Source organism: Nanorana parkeri, unplaced genomic scaffold (assembly GCF_000935625.1).
Source record: "Nanorana parkeri isolate BGI_ZX_2015 unplaced genomic scaffold, ASM93562v1 scaffold271, whole genome shotgun sequence".
Classification (NCBI taxonomy): Eukaryota; Metazoa; Chordata; class Amphibia; order Anura; family Dicroglossidae; genus Nanorana; species Nanorana parkeri.
Genome location: NW_017306539.1, coordinates 1,182,549 through 1,205,152, shown reverse-complemented (window position 1 = coordinate 1,205,152; position 22,604 = coordinate 1,182,549). Strand labels below are relative to the sequence as shown.

At 39.9% G+C, this 22,604-nt stretch overlaps 1 protein-coding gene across 1 annotated transcript in view; it reads left to right on the top strand.

Moving 5' to 3' along the window:
- LOC108787590 (follicle-stimulating hormone receptor-like) overlaps positions 1-22,604 on the top strand; it is a 67,993-nt gene that overhangs the window by 24,895 nt on the left and 20,494 nt on the right. Inside the window, exon 3 of the mRNA XM_018557189.1 lies at positions 17,344-17,418. Within this exon, the coding sequence (XP_018412691.1) occupies positions 17,344-17,418 (75 nt within the window). The remainder of the gene's footprint in view (positions 1-17,343; positions 17,419-22,604) is intronic.

Genomic DNA, 22,604 nt, shown 5'->3' with positions numbered 1-22,604 from the left:
GTCTGGAAAATTATATGTCTAACAATATAACAAAAGTTATACAGCAGATTGCCCCATACTCAATTCTAATAAGCAAGTATAGCACTTTCTCATTTGGCCTATCATGTCACATAAATTAATATTAGCCCACAATCACCTGAAGCCTCTACAACTCAATGAAAATTGGATGCCCATTTGATACTATGCACTCCCAAGCTAGAGGCGAGAAGCTGGAGCTCCATACCTTTGTGAATGAACCAGTAAAGGATACAGCAAAAGATCCAGTGAACTAAATGAAAGATGAATTTGGAATATCTGTTCAGAGAAGCAAATCTTGGTGTTTACTCTATTGAACTCTATCCACTGGTGGTCTGCCAAGATTTTCTCATGACTAAGTGTATGTTTGAAGCAGAACTGAATTCACAGAAAAAAAATGTGTCATTAGATTGCACTACCAACCTCCATCTTCTTTTTTTAACTCCATTTTCCTGCTGCATTAGTTGCGCAGGGTGTCAAATTACTATATGACTGTGCAGTTCCATAGACACCTGGACTAAGCCTTAAAGGAGAACTATGACCTAAAACGTTTTAGCCATAGTTCTGTTCAGGGTCACAGGAGGTCATATACTAATGTCCTCCGGTGACCCAAAACTCAGGATACAGCAGGTGATTGCCTGCTATATGCTGAGAGCGCAGAGCCATGCCGACGCCAGGATGGATCTCGACAATACTGTCGAGATCCACCCCGCTGACTGATTGCCAGATGGATCTGCCTCTCTAAAGGCAGAGCCAGCTGTGCCCGCCCCCTCCCCTGTCCATACCTCCAGTCAGTGCTAGATAAACAGAAAGGGGAGGGGGGAATCCCTGCAGGGAGCGGTGACTGATAGTCACCGCTGTTTGCAGGGAGAGGATCGGGAAGTCAGCGATTGGCAGTATGTGTTTGCTGACTTCCCGATCAAGAGAGCTGACCTGTGACAGCTGTTGCAGGTTGGCTTGAATAAATGAAGATGAGTGTTTTTCACTCACCCCATAATTCTCCTTTAATGCACTTAATACTCAACAAAACTGGTCAGACAAGCCTCCTCGCTTTCTCTGCAGTAAAAGTCTGTGTCAGAAAATTGTGCTGGAGGGTGTGACTGTTACTCTGCCAGCACAAAACACAGTAGTTAGAAGGGAGGAAGCTGCATTTTCACTTAAAGAAAATGGTATTTTAAGGCATTTTCAAGAAAAAATCAATCACATTTGGGGCTACAGAACTATAAAGGGATAAAAAGACATGAGACCTCAATGGGATGTTAAAGTGCAAAAAGCCATAGCAATTAGTAAGTTGACATGTGGCTCCAGTAAACAAATATGATTGGTTACTATAGATAGCTGCACTTCACCTAATTAAGTTGTTCTTTGCATCACCTTATTGAGTATGTCCGTGTTTACCTAATTTATTACAGGTCTTCACTATAAGATTCTGAAACACAGGTCACAAGTACAGGTCACAATAATAAGCTTTGCCCATTGATTTTTTAATTGGTCCCATGAGCATTAAAATTAAATGTTCATTAGTAGAGGTAAACAACTAAAGGTGGCCATACACCTTACAATTATCTGCAGATTTTCTGTGGTCAGATGGAAAAGCTGCAACAGATTCCTCCATCTATACTTAACTGTGTGGATGGAGTAATCTCCACCTGGGCCAATCTGTTGCACTTTTTCCATCTGACCACAGAAAATCTGCAGATAATTGTAAGGTGTATGGGCACCTTTAATCTGCTAGTTTTAAATTTTATTCATCACTCTTTTCCAAAATGCACGCAATATACCCTTTTTTGTATGAAGTATAGCTGATGGACAAGAGAGAAAAACACTTGCCAAAGAAATTGGTTTGCTTTTTGCGAAAATCATATTAAAATTAACTCTGCACTGTAACATATGCAGTTTCTATTTACTTATAGTGGCCCTCTGACCCCCCTACCCCCATCCATTAACCTTGGTTTGACCACACAAATCACTTTAAAGTTGGGTGCTGATTGGGTGCTTTGGCTATCTGCACACAATTACTCTTTACTCTGGTATAAAACAGTCCAATTGTCTCCTTCCCAGGTTTCTTTATATCCTTTAATATTTATTACACATCCATAACTATTACTGAAAGAGTTATTTTTTCTTATTACAACCCACCTTGCTTAAGATGTTATTGTCTCCATCCGCTGCAAGGAATATTTCACATGTAAAAGCTTAAATGCCTAAATATCTCCAAAACAGCTAGTGACTTTATAGGATTTATGGAGAAAAAGGTTCAGCTAACGTTTGTGCTTTGCAAGCTTATTGAAGATGAGTCAAGTTATCTGCAGTCTATTTCATGTGCCTTTCCCATTCGTTTGTTGTTAGTGACAAGCACCATTTGTCAGCCAGAAAGTAAATGGAACATACCTGATCAGTTTTTTAACTATCTCTTAAGTATTTTTTCAAACTTACCTTTAATTCCCCCCTCCCCAGACACACGCACACATTCTTTATTAAAGTGGAACTTCAGCCTTAAATATTATAAATTAACAAAAAACAACAATAGTAATAAAATAATAACAACAAAAATAAAATAATGCCACCTTTTTGTTGCAATATTCACTTTCAGTCCAGAAGTCTCCCCCCCACCGTACTTCTCTTTCATGACAAGATGTCCTCAGTCTGGTGGCCAGCATCATTCAACCCATTTCCTCTAAAGCCAGACTGTTCTGGACTCACCCCCAGCCTGTGAATGGACAGTGGAAAGAGAAGCAGGGCAGTAATGAGCTCACCTCTCTGTCTACCTTTTCCTTCTATCAGCATGCTCTTAATTGTCAGCACATGAACCTATCAGCCCCTTCTGCTGCTTCCTCTTTTATACTCTAGCCATGCTGCTTCCTCTTTTATACTCTAGCCATTAGAAATGAAGGGGAATATTAGATTCATTGGCAAAGCTGATGCAGCATTACAAGTAAAGACTTGATGGAGGTAGGAGCACAACTGGCAAAGCTGGCAAGATGATCTTGAATTAACAGTCCCTAAGAGCTATATTAGATCCAGGGGTGGATTCAGCCCCAAATCCATCCATAAATGACACTTGCATAGCTTAGTACTACAAAAATAGAGACCAGAGTTTTAATGGTCAGTCAAGTTTCATACTTTCTTAGTCTAAGGCCCCTTTCACATGGGCGGTCCGATCGGGTCTGTCTGTCAGTTTTTCAGGTGGACCCGATCGGATGCCCAATGCTAGTCTATGGGCAGCAAGGTCTAAACGCACAGGTGTCTGTTACACCCGTTTACCCCTGACTTCAGCCAGGTCCGGCAAAACAACAAATGGAATAGTATTGCGTTTCAATGGACCTGATTGTGTAGGATTGCGGGTAATCTGATGTAAATGGACATCCGATTCCCCATAGACTGACATGGGATCCGGTCCGGTACATCACCAGTTGGAGGTAAAAACTGGATGGACATGGATGTCACAGCGGTGACATCCAATCCATACTGCTCTGATCAGGAGGGAAACCGTGCAAGGATCCCCTCCTGCTCAGCCCGTCTGAAAGTGGCCTAAAGATTAATAGGGAAGGTTGTAAAATTACTGCATAGCTATTCAAAATAAGAATATGGTAGTGCAGGACTTGGTGTGCAGCAGTGGACCAGAGGAACACAACAGCACACCACTAGATTTACTGGTCTGTGTTTTGTTAGTAACCCAGCAAAAAAAAAAGGGGGGGGGGACACATGGGGGGTGATGTTCCTCTTTATTAATCTTAGAGTGCCCATACACAGTCTAATCTTTGCAAGTGATGTGCCCAATTTAAGCATCACTTGTAATGATTGTGATGTCTATGTTGTGTAAGACATCCTTGGGGGGGCAGTTCTGGAAACCTCTGTATGAGTGGACACTGATTATTAGTTTGCTATTATATGCTTGCCAAATGTGCTAGATGCCAAAGTGGGAAAGATCAGGGCTGGTCCTAGTAGCATAATGATATGTTTAAAAATAGTGCTGGCATCAGCCAGTGACCAGAGGGGGTCATTGTAGCTGTAAGGGGTGGGCAGCATTATAGTGTAAAATAATAGGAAAAGCTTTATGCCGGATATATAGGAGAGTGATATCATTCATTTTACGAAGACATTGCAGCAAGACTCTGGTACTAATCATCCTCTGAGTGAGACTTATGAACAGGCAGCTTTATTTGATACCATTATTAGTGACATTTTACAGTTATCATTATGACAGGATAACTCTAGCCGGACTATATGTTGCTGCACTTGAAGCTGAACTCCAGAAAGACAGAAAAAAACATTCTTTATTTTCATTATGTCCTCATTACAAAATCATTAACTGTATTTTGACATAGAGAATTCCAGAATATGTCTTCAAATTAGCCTCCCATAATGTTCAGAATAACAGCTAGAATGGCAGTTCTGTGAAGTAATCATGTAACCTCGTGTATGCTGCTACTACTGCATTGTTCAGGCACAAGCTAAGGAAGATCTTAAATCTGTGGAGGTCCCAATAGCTCTAGGATAAGGCTATACTGTCTGCCAGGAGTGCATGGTTCAGCAGACAGGCAGAGCAGCATTACAAATTCTCTGGCATATAAACCGTTTAAAATGATAAAATTACATACTGTATATGTATTCAAAGGGTGAATGTATCTGCTTGCCAGGAATTCATCTTGCAGAATAAATCTATATCTGTTCAAGAGATGATGAGGTGATGCCCATTATATTTGACAATCTCTGTATACACTGACTTGAAGAAGCTGTTAAATATTTCTAAATATAAGTATGTATTAACTCTATTTTGTTTCCTGATCGTATGAGAGCTGACAATGTTTCGGGTAGCAACATTCTGACTCCTAACAACCTGACAGGTAGAAGGGGTAATTTACTAAGAGGCAAAGTGAAGAAAAAAAAACGTTGTTACATTTTAAATTTTCAATCATGTTTAGGGGAATATACAAAAATAGGGCTTTTCTGTCACATGACTGGATACTAATATTTTCTGTATCAGCACAGCACATGCAGAGATGGGTAGAGGAAATATATCAGGTAAAGAGTTAAATTGGAGTGGTTCAGGGGAGGATTGGGCTGGGGAAAAGAAGGGCATTTGCCCTCTGGGCCAGCACTAATGTTGCAATGTTATGTTGTTGGCCTTGATTGAAGATAGTTTGATTGGAGGCCTTGATTGGAGATACTCCCCTACTAAGACATCTATCAATCAGTGGCACATGGGGAACGGTTCAGATGAGGTCTGGGCTAAGGGAAAGGAGGGGCAATTGCCTTCTGGGCCAGCACTAATGTTGCAAAGTTGGGTTGGTGGCCTTGATTGGAGATAGTTTGATTGGAGGCCCTGATTGGCGAATCTCCACTATGCATACATCAATCAGTTAGTGACACATGGAATGCATATAATAGATACCTGCTTCCTGTTCAGACCTGGGACCACAGCATCTGGTCGCCAGAAGACTTCCAGCACTGGCTTCCCTCCTGCCTTCGAGATGTCATGTGACCAAATGCTAAATTCCATTATGGTTGCTGGTTGATGTAAAAAGATGTGTCGCCATAAACTATGTCCTTTAGGATCACCCACCTTGCACCATGCTCACCAATCACAGTGCCACTCCTTCAATGGTACACTTCATTTAGCCCATAGAAATCTGCTCCTGCCATGAAAGGGCCACACTTTTGTGTTTGCCCCTCAAAACAGAGGTTCCCAGTCTTCCCCTGGAGTGGTTACTATTGGTGTGAGCACTGGGTAATAGGATGGAGAGTTATGGGGGGGGGGGGGCACTAATTTGTGGTTTACATGTGGTAGTGGGACTTCTATCTCTGGGGCCCTAAAAGCTCTAGCAATGGTGGTAGCCTTGCCTATAGGAAGAAATAGCAATTCATATGAATGTCAGTCAGTACTGGAAGTTAGTCCCCTGTCCTGTTGAAATAAAGAACCTTTTGCATTTAAAAATAACCCATTTGCCCTCCAATATAAAGATCCAGCCACTTTCACCATGTGTCTTCTGTAATAACAGACCACAGAACTGTCTGCTCTCATGGAAGATTAATTCTCCAGCCCACCTGATACATTTCTTGTTAGAACAACGAGAATTGATTTCAAACTATTTTCTTCTTTTTGAATGCTGACCTTATGGACTGGCACTAGCTGGAAACTAATTGCAGAGAATGTTACTATAGCAATGCTTGTTAGTGTTCTGAAGGACTGAGAACTATGGAACAAGGCTACATATTATAATCTGACAAGTGGAAACGCAAATTGCTGATTTCTTTCCTTTAATTCGGCCTCTCTATAACTTTGTTCTATTATTTGTCCATTGAAAAAGTAAGATTATTATGCGGTTTATTGAAAACAAAACATTGATTGTTTCCGTGTTAACCTAATATTTAAAGAATAAATCTTGGAAGTGTAATGGATGAAGTTGTTAGGTTTAACCCCTTCCTGCCAACAATCATTAACATTCAATTCAATAAACATTCCCTGGCACAATGCCCTGTGCCAAGCACAAATAATGAATATTCTCCCCTATGCGATCTAACAACTGACGCTTCACATGGCTGCCCGCTCTCACTCCTGGCTGTCACTTCCCCACTGATGATTGGGAATCAATCAAAGTGTTTCTGATTATGTGATCACTGTCAGCCCTGACATAGTGATCACATGCAGGCTGAAGGTTCCATTGACAAATGTAAAAGCCTACCGCCTGCAGCTGAGCACTCCCAGCTTCAGGCTGCAGTGTTCATCTGCAGTGTCATGTATTTAATAGTCCCATGCCAGATACAGTTTCTATATTAATTATATAGCAAGTAAATCAATTTTAAGATATTAATAAATATGAAATATGTATTAAATAATTAATTAAATCTCAAAGAAATAACATATTTAGATAAAAAGTATGTTATACTATACTATTAAAACTGGTGCAGAACATAATAAAAAATTAAAGAAGAGAATTAAAGGATTGCTAAATAATAATTAAAACACTAAAGTAATGATATTCTTACAATAATAGCTGTACTCATAAAAATATTAATAGTAAAATTAAACTATGAACATTACCAGCGATGTTCATGACATACTGCTAATAACTGCAGCATTGTAACAATAATAATGTGATGTAGATATGATTTAAAGAAGAAAGCATAATAAACATTATAAGTATATAAATATATCAGCTGACAATATGTAACTGAAAAGTATAATAAACTGAAAGGTTATTAAATTAAATCATGCTACGTATTACATCTATAAATTGATAAACATATTTAAGTAATTTAATCAGTGATGGTAGTAACAATAAATTCATAATAGTAAAGAGATCAAGAAAAGCCATCAAAATGACTTTACATAAATAACCAATAATATTATTTTAGAACCAACTGATATGAACTGAAGTATGCTTTTATCCAGCTACCAGTTAGATGTAAGGGCTCATGCACACAGATGCAAATATAGGCGTATGAGCATACAGCGTAAACATGATTCTATTTGTGGTGCACTGGACATACAGTAATATGCTGTTTACATATTCGGATACATATGGGTGTAAGTTCCCGAATGTGAAACCTGTTCAGAAAATTACGCCCAGGCGGGTGTTAACATTAGTACTAGCATTTACATACATACAGTATACCCACATACAGTGCATTCTGCTCATTCAATCCTATGGACACAAAAGTGCAGCAGCTGGGACTCCTGCGAGCTGCAAATACAGGTGTATTTTATGTTGTATGTCCATATGCCTGTATTTGCATTCATGTGCATGAGCCCTGACATTTGATTTGCGTGTTTACATTGAAGGAAACAAATAAAGTATGCAGACTCAAAGAATAGTGGGGAGACGGTAAGAAAATAATAACATGAAAATAAAAGTGATATGATTTATGGGGGATTGTCTATACAGATGACTCAGGGACCATGCCCACTTTAGGCAGTGGGTGAATTTGCATAGTGATGGTCAGCAGCTGGTTCATGCAGCAACCAATTGTGCTGACATTCTGTGCTTAAATGCCAAAAAAGGTGCCAGTCTAAAAAAAAAAAGGGGGGGGGGACACATGGTACGAGAATCGCGGGAAATCCCGCGATCGTACGAGAATCGTGCAGTGTATGGAAGGCGTGCAACCATTTCTACTGTACAGTCGCACGTCTTCCGTCGAACCATCATGCTAGAAAACCCGCCGGGAATTGTACGATTCTCGGTGAGTCAGTGGCCTGCTGGTTCGACAACTGCCGAACGGGCCGGTGTGCGCACGCGCACACAGCCCGTTTGCAGTCCTCGTAAGCCCGCCCCTCATTACAGTCATCGTAAGCCCGCCCCTGAGGGGGGCGGGCTTGCGATGATCGCAAGTACGATCTGCCTGTCCAAGATGGGCAGATTGTACGTTTTTTAAAGTACTTTACAACCCTCGCAAGAAAAAAGTCTTGCGAGGGTTGTAAAGTGTTTGGCCACCTTAACACTAGGAGGGGGCTGATGAAGGGGGTAGTGTACAGCCTTTTGTAAACAACTTGTGCTTGGACTAAACCTGTTTTTGTGTGAATATTATGGTGTGGCCCTTCAATTCTAAATTTACCAGTCTAATATTCATATTCCCCATAGTCACACCACCATCATACTGCTGGATAATAATACAAACCTGCCATACAATCACACCATACAGGGTCCCAGTACCATTAAGCCACCTTTAAGAAAAAGAGAGAGATCGTTTTTAAACAATGTATCAAATAAAAAAGTAATATGTCCTTAAAATTATGTAGAAAGATTCTTAAGGTGTACAAATTAGTCATAGAATTAATGGTAAAGAATATCTAAACCCTAGAACAAAAACTCTGCCAGGAATGCAGCAATCTTGTTACTTCCTGTGAGCTGAAGCTTATCTTCCTTAAAAGTTATCCTCTGTATACCACTGATTCCCCAGCCCCCCATGTCATTGAGATGAAGAGATGAGAACATGTTTGTAGTCAAAATCAGGTGAGCAACATGGCACTCACCTTAGATACAGTGGGGTGAGTGAAATGGCTACCCAAATACAGAGAATGTGCTATTCACAGGATTACCAGGTAAAAATAAAGGAACAAACGCCTAAAAAAACACATCTAAACACAGGTAAGCTGCTATATATTACATTTTTGTTTTTGGGTTTAGACATGCTTTAAGCTAAACAACTCATGCTGATTCTAATACATTTGCCCTGGGCATTTAGGCATTAATGACTTCTGGGCACAAAAGGGTTAAACAATAGCAATATTTGACTCTAAACTGAACATCAATCATAGCTCAATTCAAGTTACGATATAATAAATCGTTAATTATGATATAATAAAGCGTTAATTTATGCAAAATTGTATTTACTTCAAGCATCCAATCGTTTTAAGAGGAAGCTCTGGGTTTTCAAATTCCCCATGCACAAGCAATACTGTTATGCTATGGTTATTTTTAATTGAAAATGGTAATTGTTCTGTAGCTTACCTTTAATTTAGTTAAAGTTGGTCTAAACTCAGTCACTAAAATATCACATAAGCAGTTAAGGCTGTAATATAATTTTAAAAGTTGTTTTCAATTTTTATATACATATGCAGCTTTAATTAAAAGAGTTTTTGCTGATCCTGTCATGAACGTTATGTTCTGTTATGTGGTGACAACTGTCTTCCTTCATTGTCACCCTGACCTGAGAATATGCAATGAACAGCGCACAGTGTAATATATACCCCCAGACCGCAAACATATCCATTGATATCAAAGGGCATAAAATCAAACACATCTCAACAGTAGCGGGCAATGGGCAGGTATCCATCTTGACCAAATAGAATCAAACTTGGTCATGGTGTTGCAAAGCCAATAAGTATGTTTTTCAAAGGCTGAAAATTAGCAAGTTCAGCCTTCCATTCCTCGGTTGTGGGGGGATATGCCGACATCCATTTAACTGCAATCATCTTACGAGCTAGGAACAGGGATCTTGTAATAGCTAAGGACAGATGCTCATCCATGTTACTCGTATCAAAACAACCCAAAAGGCAAGTGAGTGGGTCAACCTTCAGTGCAAGCCCATAGTATGCATTCAAAGTAGAGATGACTGCCAACCAATATCTCTGCAATTTGGGACATCTCCAAAGCAAATGTATGAGGTCAACTTGGGGTGTGTTGACATTTGGCACAGTGGGAGTCTGCTCTGGGTCTTATCTTATGGAGGAATGCTGGAGTACAGTAGATTTGATGCATAATAAACAGCCGTGTTAGTTTGTGCAATGGGGAGAGGGAGGTCCGCTGTGTCAACTGTAGGACCTGTTCCCAAAGTTCTTGAGAAATTTCCCCAAAATCCTTTTCCCATCAAGATATTCTTGGACATGGGAAGTGTGCTATACATTTTTTATAGAAGGTGAGAGTAGAAGAGGGATATCAAACCTTTGGTTTTCTGAACTGAAGTCCGAGTATCTATTAGAGGAGTGGGGGTAAATCTGGACCGAGCAGCCCGGATTTTGCATTTGTAGGGTGTGTCTAAGCTTTAAGTATTATAAAAAACCAAGCCAAAGAGAATTCAGAACACAATTGACTAAAACAAGCCAGCTTGCCGCCATCTAGAAAAGCCCCGTAACCCGTATACTTCCGATAAAGAAGCATTAGCACATAATGGGGTGTAGTTAGTGTAGCTAGATATCCCCAATAAATTATTGACTGAATCCCACACCATTCCCCATCAACAGGACGGTTGGCAGATAATGATAGGCTTTGGTATAAGCTGGAGATTCTAATGAAAGGGATCCATGGCAGGAAACAAAAAAGACAATATTTTATAGGAGGAGGTACAGTGGTTATTACAGCCCCAGCCAGCCAAATGTTTGATTTGGGCTGCTAGGAAATATAACCATGGGTTCCAGGCAGCCAGATCCTCAAGATCCTTAGGGTATTGCAGGTATTCCAATTTGAGTCTCGGATATTTTTATCTCCAAATAAGGTCTCTTAAAATTGTGTTATAGTATTGAAAATACATAAAAATGCACAGTTATTTCAACAGGGCTCCTGTCTAAGTACATGATTAAACATATACATACCAAACATGATCAACAATAAGGATAATAGCCAAAAGCAACACTACTGAACTCACAATCCATTAAAAACACATAATAGATGTTCATTGTCCTTAGCAAATAAATATAATGATGTAACATATTTACTGAAAGGTTCCTATTTATCCAACTGGAACAACAGCGGTCTCCTACAGTCTGCTGATATGGTGTCCATATGTGGGGAAATTAGAATGTAACTAAAAGGTTTGAATCATGTAGTACTTTCTACCCATGTTTGGTGGGTTTAAAGTGGACCTGCACTCAAAAAGTAAAGATTTTTTTGATGTTTTTACAATTAAAATTGTGGCTAAAATTCCCTAAAAATTACCCTAAAGTAGCTCCAAGCTTGCTCCTGTGATCAACTACAATCTCGCAATTAGATACCAATTAGTATTGAGATTGTAGTCCATCACGGGGGTGAGCTTGGAGCGGTGGCTACTTTACAACACACACAGGAACCATGGGGAACAAAAGTAGCCACCCTCCAGAAGGAAGGACAGTGTCAGCACCAATTCAGAGATGATTTGAGGATCAACAGCCGAGTGATACACAAGTAAGATACATGTTTATTAATAGTTAGGGTACTTGAATGGATTTTTCAATTTTAATTCCTGAGTTTAGTGACACCTAAAGTATTCATTATTAAAAGAATTTGTAAACACAGCTAGGGTAAGTACCTGAATCTGTATTTATATATACAAGAGTGAGTCAAAAATTATTCACATTCTATTCATTTACATGTATTTTAATCAATTTTTAGAAAAGACATATACATAATTTTTTGACATAATCTCCTTGCTTTTCAATACACTTTGTCCATCTGTCAACAAGTTTTCATATTCCCTCATTAAAATATGCTTTAGGCTGAGCTGCGAGCCACGAATGCACCGCAATCTTGACTTCTTCATCACAGATGATGTCCAAACACTTCTGTTTTTGCTCTTCCCTGAGTTTGCCACATAATCCACTATCACTCGTCTATTCGATAGAATCATTTCAATGTTGTCATCAGCTGTGGACATGGACGTGCGTCCGGCTCCTCCTTGATCGCTAAAACTTGTGCGACCTTCCTTGAACTTCTCTATCCATTCATAAACACTTTCTCCATACAGCGCACAAAGTCTTCGATAAATAACGGCACCAGGCACACCCTCAGACCACAAAAAAATGAATCACTGCACACCGCTCTTCTTTCGTGCAAATCACAAGTGGGGCATCTATTTCTTCTACCGCAATTACAAATGAACTGACGTAGCACGTTCACACCTGCACAGCAGTGACTGGGGAGACAGTAGCTTTGAACGGAAAGACAGTTTTGGACAGTGCGGCCAAGAGAAGTTGTAATATAACAAGAGTGTGGATAATTTTTGACTCACCCTCATACATATTAGACCCATGCGATTCGTTTCATTCCGAATTCAATTTGTACACATTTTCAGAATTTTGTACATTCAGATGCATCTGAATTTCTGAATGGAATAATAACTAATCCGAATGTATCCGAATTTACCGATAACATTTTGAATGCATCCGAATGTCATTAGGAGTTAACTGGTGTTGTTAAACGTTACAATAAAAAAAAAAACAGCATGGAATCCCTTCCCCCAATTCATACCAGACCCTTTAGGTCTGGTAGGAATTTTAGGGGGGCCCACCCCCCACCCAGATGCCACCCTGCCCCTCGTAAATGAGTAAGGGGTAGTTGTTACCCCTACTCATTCACCAAATAACAAAATAAATTGTAAATATACACCTTATACAAAGCCCTTTATTTGAAAAAAAACACAACACAGTTTTTTGACAAGTCCTTTATTAAAAAAAAAAGTATTCATCAATGTAATCCAAAGGTCAATCACATTGTCAAATGATGTAGATCCTCGTCAATCATTATGGACAACAGCCACCGACTCACCAAAATAAAAAAAATACCTGATGCCCGCCAACATGGCCAATCCTGACGAACTCTCGCTGCAAAATGACAGCTCTGACCCAAATGTCAACCAGTGTGTGGAGCAATCATACTAATTACCCTTCAGGATCCCTCCAATGTTATCAGTCCAGCACACACTTTGTTCAACAAAACCAAGACCCGATGAAGGGGGATCTTTAAATCCCTGAAATTGTGTGTTACAAGAATCTGAATATCAATTAAAGTGACACTAAACTCAGGAGTTAAATTCTAGAATGCATTCAAGTACCTTAACTACTAACAATACTGGACTGTATTTGTGTTTCACTCGGCTGTACATCCTCAAATCCTCTCTGAATTCATGCTAACACTGTCCTTCCTTTCTTCCCCATGGTCCCTGTAAGTGTTGTAAAGTAGCCACCGCCCCAAGCTCACTCCCGTGATGGACTACAATCTCCATATAACATAGTAAAATAAACGATTGATTGCAATCCATCACCGGAGTGAGCTTGGAGGGGTCGCTACTTTATAACACACGCAGGGACCATGGGGAACAAAAGTAACCACCCTCCAGAAGGAAGGACAGTGTAAGCACACATTCAGGGATGATTTGAGGGTCTACAGCTAAGTGATGTACAAGTAAGATCCATTTTTGTTAATAGTTAAGGTATTTGGATGCATTTTTAAGATTTAACTCCTGAGTTTAAGGTCACTTTAAATCTGGGTTTTGTATGTTTTGCTTTTGGCACTTTCCTCCTTGCACCCCTAGTCCCTGGTTCAAACTAGCTGCAGAGATTATACATTTATTAAGCTGTTTTACTGGAATTCAACTTTATTATGTGCATTTCCTTCTGTCAATGTTTGTGAATATTCTACGATAAAATAATTGTCTAAAATAATCACTTTTGGCTAGAGGTCCTTCCCTTGACAGACACAAATGATTTCACCGGCTGTTTAAACTTGTGACACTAATGATTCTGTCAGTGACACACCTTCTTGAAGGTTTAAAGTCATTCAAGTTAACAAAACAAAACTTTAGTTTGTCTTCAAGAAAGTATCTGTGGGTGATAAGAAAAAGAAATCTGTGCTGTACAGGAACCCTTAGTAATGAGGCAAAGTGTAATATTTCACAGAAATGTCAACACCTGCCAGTTTATGTGATAAATACAGTGTTTGTCATTTGCTCGATGGAAAAGACGTTGGTGGTATTTATGCCTACAGACTATATTAAGATGTCATATAGCTGAACGGCTGCAGTTTTGCAAGGATATGTCCGTTTAATAAAACATATATACAGATACAAATATACAGCAAGTAGAAATAAACTGGAAGTTCAGACTTGTGTTGCACACATTTAACAACCCAATCTTTATGTACCTGCTTCCCATCTGGTATTGTGTATCAGAGTGTCTTTAAGCTGAACTTCAGTCTCCCCTTCAGTCTTGTACAGTTGTACAGGCTCCCTTCTTGTACTGAAATTACTTACTCTGATTTCACTGCACACTGTCAGCTTTTCACAATGTGCATGAGGAGATGCAGCAGATTTAATTAGCGTGCTGATGAGGGAGGACCCGAGGAATGAAAAGTATAAGCAAATTATACTTCAGCTTTAAAGCTTGTCTGCAGCCACCCCTTTCCCCAACCAAGGTTTTCATATTTCCCCTTCCTTAATAGCACAATTATATTTTTTTTAAAAAGAAGAAAAAAAAAAACAATACTAAAAGCAACACTTTCCTGAATCTGTGTCCACATGATGCCCTCATCCTGAGTCATCTGTCTTCTGGTACGCACAGAGGAAGGATTATTCTTTGGGTGCCCACATCAGTACCCAGGAATGTGAACACTTGCTATTGGCTGTCCATCAGCAGGGGCTGGGACATTACAAAGTCATGATAATATCACAAAGGGGGGTTGCAACAAGGCTGGTTGGTGGCGCTGAATTACTGTAGCGGTGGATTGTGCGTTTTATTACTCCTGAAAGAGGGTACAGTGACAGCAGTAACCGGTGAGTGAAACACTGCTTTGGAGGGCTTTGTTTTTAAAAAGCATTGGTGAAATGTGGGAGAGGGAATGGGGGGAATTTTTCTCTGAGATGGCCTTTAAACAGAGTGTTATCTGCGATGCCTTATACTGACCAATTAGATTCAAGCATATAGAGCAAAAGTAGAATTGGAAATTTCAAAGGAGAATTTGATTGCTTTCTGTGGGGCAATACAGACAGATTTCACTTCTTACTTTAGGAAAAATGTCTAATTTATGAATATTGGAAAAATTGCCTACATTAGGTAATCATATTGTATTTTCCAGTGAAAAAACAGATATCTGTAAATCTGAATGGTTGTCAGTAAAGTTCTCTAATATGGTAAAGAATAGTGATGAGCAAATTGGTTGTAAAAGCAGTTATATATTAGGGATAGGAGAATTAAGACTTTTAATTTCCCTGAAATTCAGGAGTGTTCCATTTTGACGAAATCCCATGGAGTCAATGGGTCATACCTGCTGTAAGTAGGCATCTACATCACTGTGCTTTCCATTTCTCAGACACTTTTTTGTTTGTTATTTTTTTGTAAGGTGATTGACAGAGCCACATAAAAGAAACTGTATCTTCAGCCAAAACTTTTTTTTATGGAGTTAGATTTGGGAAGCATTGGAACCGTTGTTAGCTGGGGCTCAGATATTTCCTCTGACTTACTGTTTCCGGGCCTGTTCACACCATATGTGTTCGGGCAGTGCTGGACGTTTTTTCCAGCACAGCCCGAATGTAAGACAAGGCAATTTGCCTTGTCATGGGTGGGCACAGTTTGCACAACTGCAGTCTGGTTGTGTGCGCTTAAACAAAGTATGGCATGCAGCACATAGCAGTTTCACACAATACAGCCACATGACACCACATTGAACCCATAGACCTCAATGAAAAGTTCAACCAAAAAAAAGAGACAGCGTGGTGCAGCTCAATCGAGTGCATTGGCACTGTCCGGGCACATGCACATCAGCAGCCATGTGCTTGAGTGTGGCTACTGTTGTGAACAAGCCTTCAAACATACAAGTGAGGGAAAATCTGCAACAGCAACACAGGTATTTTTTTTGGTAGAGTAGGGCAAGATTACTAGTACACCTGTAAGCTTCTCATTTCTGCCTGCATCCATCTGGTGAAATCATTGTCACTGTGACAATAAGCAAGGGGAAGTCTCTCTCACAGGGGCCTGAATAGGAGAAAGAAAATGACAGATTTATCATTCCTTTCTCACTAAAACAATAAAAAACAGTTTTGGCTGGACACTTTAAGCCCAGCTCAATGCTTGTTTTTTTTTTTTTTAGATAGTTGAGTTCTCTTTGAAAAGATTTCCGTTATTTGACACCCATAAACTGTAAAAAATTGTGCGTATATCACACAGACATCAAACCTGACAGAAATTGTAACCCAAATAGAAAACTACTTTTAATAGTTGCCTGAGTCTATGGAGCTTACAGAGGAGAGAGAGCAGAGAATGACTAAAGTTCAAATCTCCTCTTAAATTATAAGGCCCCTTTCACATGGGTTGATCAGGAGAAGATCCATGCACGGGTCCCCTCCTGATCATAGCGCTATGAATCGAATGTCACCGCTGTGACATCCATGTCCGTACAGTTTTCCCTCCATCTCGGGATGGAGGAAAAAACTGAAACTGCCGGACCCCATGTGTGTCTATGGAGAATCTGATGTAAATAGACACGATCCAGTCTGTCGGAACGGGACACTGTACTGTTCCGTCTGTTTTGCCTGGCTGGATCCGTCTGAAAAACTGAGCATTTCATACGAGCATTATCAATTCAGTCAAGTTTCAAGGATACAAAAAAACTGAAGAAAATTGAATCCGTTTACATCAGTTTTGCACATCCATTGTCAGTTTAGTTTACATCCATTTTTTTACATGTCTGTCTATTTATTATTATAGTATGGTGAATTCCCATGATTCTTTGCTTTCCCTCAGAATGCATTAAGCTTGCCAGGCTGCATTACGACATCAGCCCCAAAAAACGGACGTAACCTGAGCTAATGTAAACTGATAATCAGTTTACATCAGGTTACATCACTCCCGGTCAGTCAAACCGGAGAGCTGATCCATCTCAAATTGCAGACCTCAACTGACACTGATGTTTCCTGATGTAAAGTGATGGCCATCAGTTTTCATCTACACTGCCGTAGAGATGCATTGTTGTTCATTTTTCATCTGCAAACAGAGGACTGGAAACCTGAGAACCTGAACACTCGTGTGGAAGGGGCCTAAAATATAATTATGTTAGCAGAGAAACTTTATTTAAATGATGAGATTGTTTTGCTGTCTGTCCAAAAACCTTTGTTTAATCTGTCTGCTGTACATTTATTATACAGAGAGATATCTGAAAATTATGACTTGAAATCAATAGAGGCCAACGTATTCTCAAACAACCCTCAATTGCAGGAAATGTAAGTAACTGACATATTTAATAAACAATGACATATTAACTGATTGTCCAAGAGAACAGGAGACCTCAGGTACAGTCTGGTTTATATAACAAAGTGATAAAAGTCATTTAGAATATATAGAGGAGATCAACCTAACTGACATTTATTATCAGTTTATGTTCATACCAGTGTTGGATATGGATCTATTAAGCCCTATGTGGATCTGGATGCACATTCTGCCTAGCTTTGAACTGCTTTACCTATATAAAATCTTGATATTACAAACAAACATTTATTACAGGCTTCATCAATGGCACCCTATTACTTTTTGGCTAACTCACTATACTGCTTTAAAGCCCAACTCCTGCTAAACCCTTTTTTAACTTTTGAATAGAGCAGAGAAGGGTAAGAACATATCTTGTGTTTATTGCTGTCTGGGATTTACCGTCACACCTTGTCCCGGACAGGAAATAATGGAATATCTCTCTAGGGGTTAGAACATCTTCAAAGTTTTTTTTTTTTATTGCTCTTTGTGTCTCTTGTTTGGAGCTCCAGCTTTACTATTGGGAACCATACTGGGATAGGAACTGAGGGTGTATGCAAAATGTTATGGTTGTCACAGTAAGATGCATAGAAGGGATATCTTCCAAACCTGTTTTTGTGAATACTTTCAGAGGGGGCATTTCCCCTCTTTCTGGGAAGATCTCCTTTTGCTTTCCATTGTGTCTGAGGGGACAGGTAGTGCAAAGAAGTGTCCTCTGTGGGGACACAGACAGCAATAAAATACTGAGAAGTTTAATCTGGACAGGAGGGGAATCAGGAAATCTCCCCAGCGAGTACACATATAGCAATACAAATGTAAATTTCGAATTCTTTCCCAAATCACAGAAAACTTTTAAATGGCTTTAGCTCGAGTTTGACATTAGATTGCCTACATATGTTAAATGATGGCCATTCAGGCATGCACAACTTGGTTATTAAACAAACCTTCTGACCAAAACTCTTTCTATTAACAAGCTTCCTGTGAGGGAGGGAGGAGGAGCATTGCACGGACTGGCCCTTCTCAGGGGAAACAGCAGTGATTGGATGAAAAAATCCACCCTAGCCAATCAACTTTTCCCCCAAGCAGACTCCATCAATCAATGAACATCAGCTAGGGTTGTGGAGGTTCCTAAAACATGTATTTTCCCCTGAACTTTCAAAAACCGTTGGATCAGGTAAATGTTCTCTAATGTCTGTATGTAATGTCTAATGACTGTAGGCACCTTAAGACATTGTCATATCTGCTGGTTCTATGAAGGTGGATATCCTTGGCTACCATAATGAAAAGAGAGTTATGGGCCACCAGGTGATGATGGATAGGGATACAGGGTAACTTTCCTCTAAACACAGCCTCCATTTTTAGTGGCAAGGAGTCCACATTCCACAAACATTCCTTTTTGAGATTCTGCTTCATGTTCACATGATCGCATCATCCAGTTTCTGCAGATTTATTGGCTGTACGATATTGCCAGAAATCTCAATTTCTACCACATCCCAAATGTGTTCTAGTGGATTCACATCCAGTGACTGGCCTAGTAACCTTGTGCCTCAGCAGAAATCAACAGTCATCAGACCTGGCTACATTTTCAGTCTTCAATTGTTCAGTTTTGGTGAGCCTGTGCCCACTACAGCCCCAGCTTTCTGTTCTTGGCTGACAGAAGTGGAATCCAATGTGGTGTTCTGCTGTTGTAGCCCATCCTCCTCAAGGTTCAATATGCTGTACATTCAGAAAATCTTTTTTACTCACCACAGTTGTAAAGAGTGGATATCTGAGTAAAGGTGCCCATACACTGTGCGATTATCGCACGATAATCACAGGAAATCCCGTGATTGTACGATAATCACAAAGTGTATGGCAGGTGTGCAGCTGTTCTTACTGTGCGGTTGCACGTCTTTTGTCTAAGGACCATGTTCGAAAACCAGCCGAAAATCTTACGATTTTCGGCTGGTTTGTGGCATGCTCGGGAGACAAATGCCGAACGGGCCGGTGTGCGCACGCGCACACTGCGCCATTCAGCATTGCGGTCATCGGAAGCCCGCCCCTCAGCGGGGTGGGCTTGCGATCATTGCAAGTACGATCTGCCTGTCCAAGATGGTCAGATCGTACATTTTTAATTACTTTACAACCCTCGCAAGACTAAGGTCCTACGATGGTTGTAAAGTGTATGGTCACTTTTACCATAGCCTTTCTGCCAGCTCAACCTGGCCATTCTCCTCTGACCTCTCTTATTAACAAGGTATTTCTATCCACAGTTGCCACTGGATGTTTTTTTATTTATCACACCATTCTGAATAAACTCTAGACACTGTTGTGATTGAAAATGCCAGGAGATCAGCAGTTACAGAAATACTCAAACCAGCCAATCTAGCTTGTACCTTCGTGCCACAGTCCAAAATCTGGTGTTTTATGTGAATATTAACTGAAACTCATCACCTGTATCTGTAGGATTTTAGGCATTGCAATGCTGCCACGTGATTGGCTGCTTAGATAATTGCATGAATAATCAGTTATACATGTGTTCAGAATAAATTGCATGGTGGGTGTATATGGTCTGGCCTTCAATGTCCTTACTTATTTTCCAATCACTAAGCACTCATGGAGATGAAACTGAATTGGCAAGTTTATGTAAGAAATTTATAAATACTGTAAGTATATAATATAAAGTTTTTTTTAGGTCTGCATATCATTTTATTAATGACCAAAGTTACTTGACCGAGAGGTCAGTCTCTGACAGTTCTTAAACTAAATAGGGCCCGCTGGGATCAATTAAGGTTGTGTTTTCACTAATAAAGCTTTCACAGACTCATATAAGCAAGAATGATACATCAGGCTCCATGTGTCTTGACACTTGCACCATTCATTGGGATCTCATCCAAAACACTTCCATTAAAGCGTTACTCCTCTTCATGGATCAGTGCCAGAGAAGGTTACATTCACTGAATTAGCTTTTAACTTGATTTTGCTGTTGTGCTTTTTATTTATTTAGTTACAGAAAATGTTTTCTCCTGATATGTAGATTTCAGTCTGCAATAAGGGCTTCAGGAAAGGATAGACCTTGATTTGTTGTTTTGATTTGTTGTTTTACTGTTATGAAGCTTTTAAGGCTTGTCCTCACTAGAAGCATTCCACATGGTTTTCTGTGAATGGCCAAGGGGACAGGGGGACAGAAGAATGACAGTAGTGCTTCTGTGTATGAGAGCTGCTGCCCTCATATCTGCAGCAGACCAGATGTATAGCGAGATGTGTACTATCTGGCATGAACAAAAATATGGATTTTGATGTAGGGAACAGCGATCCAGCCATGGCATATATCTCAATGCCCGGAGTTCTGCTTTAATGTGAACGACTGTGATTGAAAACAAAAAGTGTAAAAAGAAGTTTGCTAATTCATATGCAGTCCATGTACCCATTGCACTCCTGACCGCCCATCCATTGAGATAAGATGGGTTCAACGGTAGTCGACGAATGGCCACCGTCTCAGTGATACAGATAAATATGGACACTGGGACTCCAATGATAGAATACGTCTATTTAATGACGTACGTGCAAAACATACGTTTCGGGGTCACATAGGATCCCCCAAGTGACTTGTTCTGCGTGATGAAGGGGATCCTACAAACTTCACAATAAGTATGTTTTGCACGTACGCCATTAAATAGACATATTCTATCATTGGAGTGCGGGTGTCCATATGTATCTGCTAATTCATATGAAGACATTTTTTGCTGTGCACTGATGTGAATGGCCCCCAAGTATACTGTGTGACTCCTAAAACATGTCTATGACAACAAATGAACATTTTTAACAGAGGCTGCTTGTCTGTCCCACCACTTATGATGCTTCCAGCGTGGTGTGCCAGCTTTTACATCAGTAACCAAAGTTTTGTCTTTTGGTTTTCCAAAAACGTTAAGCACAGATATCACAACCTCAGACAATTAAAACTGAGCACATGAGAAGTGCATGCCAGAAAAAAATATTACATCTCTAAGTATAAAGAATTGATAAGCAAATCTTATTTTTTTTCTGTAAAAACTAAGACTGGCCCCAGCTTCTCCCACATCCCGAGCTTCTCAATTGGTCCTTTAATGTGCCAGGGGGCCTCACTGACCAATAGGGACTTTTAGGATCAATCTATCTTTCTAGAAAAGAAGGCTGCCTATATATCTGGATTTACAGATCTATTTTACACGCGGTTTCAAAGCCGAACTGCAGACAAATATATGACACAAATGATTGCAGCTCTGTATTTATTAGCACATAACTAAATGTATTTTTAATACAACCAGTGTAAGTGGCTAAATTTGACTTGGATTCAGCATCTTGTACTGTAGACCTTATACAGCAGAGCTCAGACTAGAAAATGGAGATGCAGGACATTGATCCAGTCATGTGTGCTACATTGCTCATGAGCAAGAAAACATGGTGATAGGTGGAGATAGTAGAGTGACAGAAAGGTGAACTAATCAGTCTGCTGCTTTTTTTTTATCTGTCCAGTCACAGGCTAGGGATGGGGAGGGACAAGACATGTAATTGTTGCTTAACTGCAGCAGAGAAAAATCAGCTTCCCTGCCAGATAGGGCTGCGTTGTGTGGCAGAACTGTGTAAATAGACTGGATGGCAGTTTAAACAGCTTCCTTATATATACGGAATTTATCAAAATCTGGAGCAGTTGCCCAGGCAACCAATCAGCTTCTCTCTTCAGATTGTTCAGTTAAGATTTGAAAATGTGTATTTGTTTGCCTGGAGTTAAGCTTTAAGGTAACCTCTTGCCTGTGTATTTTTGATATGCTTGGTTTGATTTGTCCAAGTTTGTGATGGAACCACAGCACAGTAAACTTTAGCCACCGTTCTAATGAGAATGCAGGGAGATAAGGATAGAGGGACACAGAAGCAGCTCTCATGAACTAAAAGTCTGACTCTTGGCAGCACCTATGCAGAACAATATGTGTGATAACACTAATTGCAAATAGCTTTAGCTGACTGTGAGGGACAATTGTGGAGGGAAGTGGGACAGAGGAATTTGGAGCTAGACAAAGTATTGGAAAGATAGGAGTTGTGGCAGTTAACTGTTCCCGCTCTTGCTTTGTACAACATGATATTTTAGACCGTTGTCACATCTGAACGTTCTCTTGTCACTTACTTGTTCAGATAGAAAAAGAAGGCA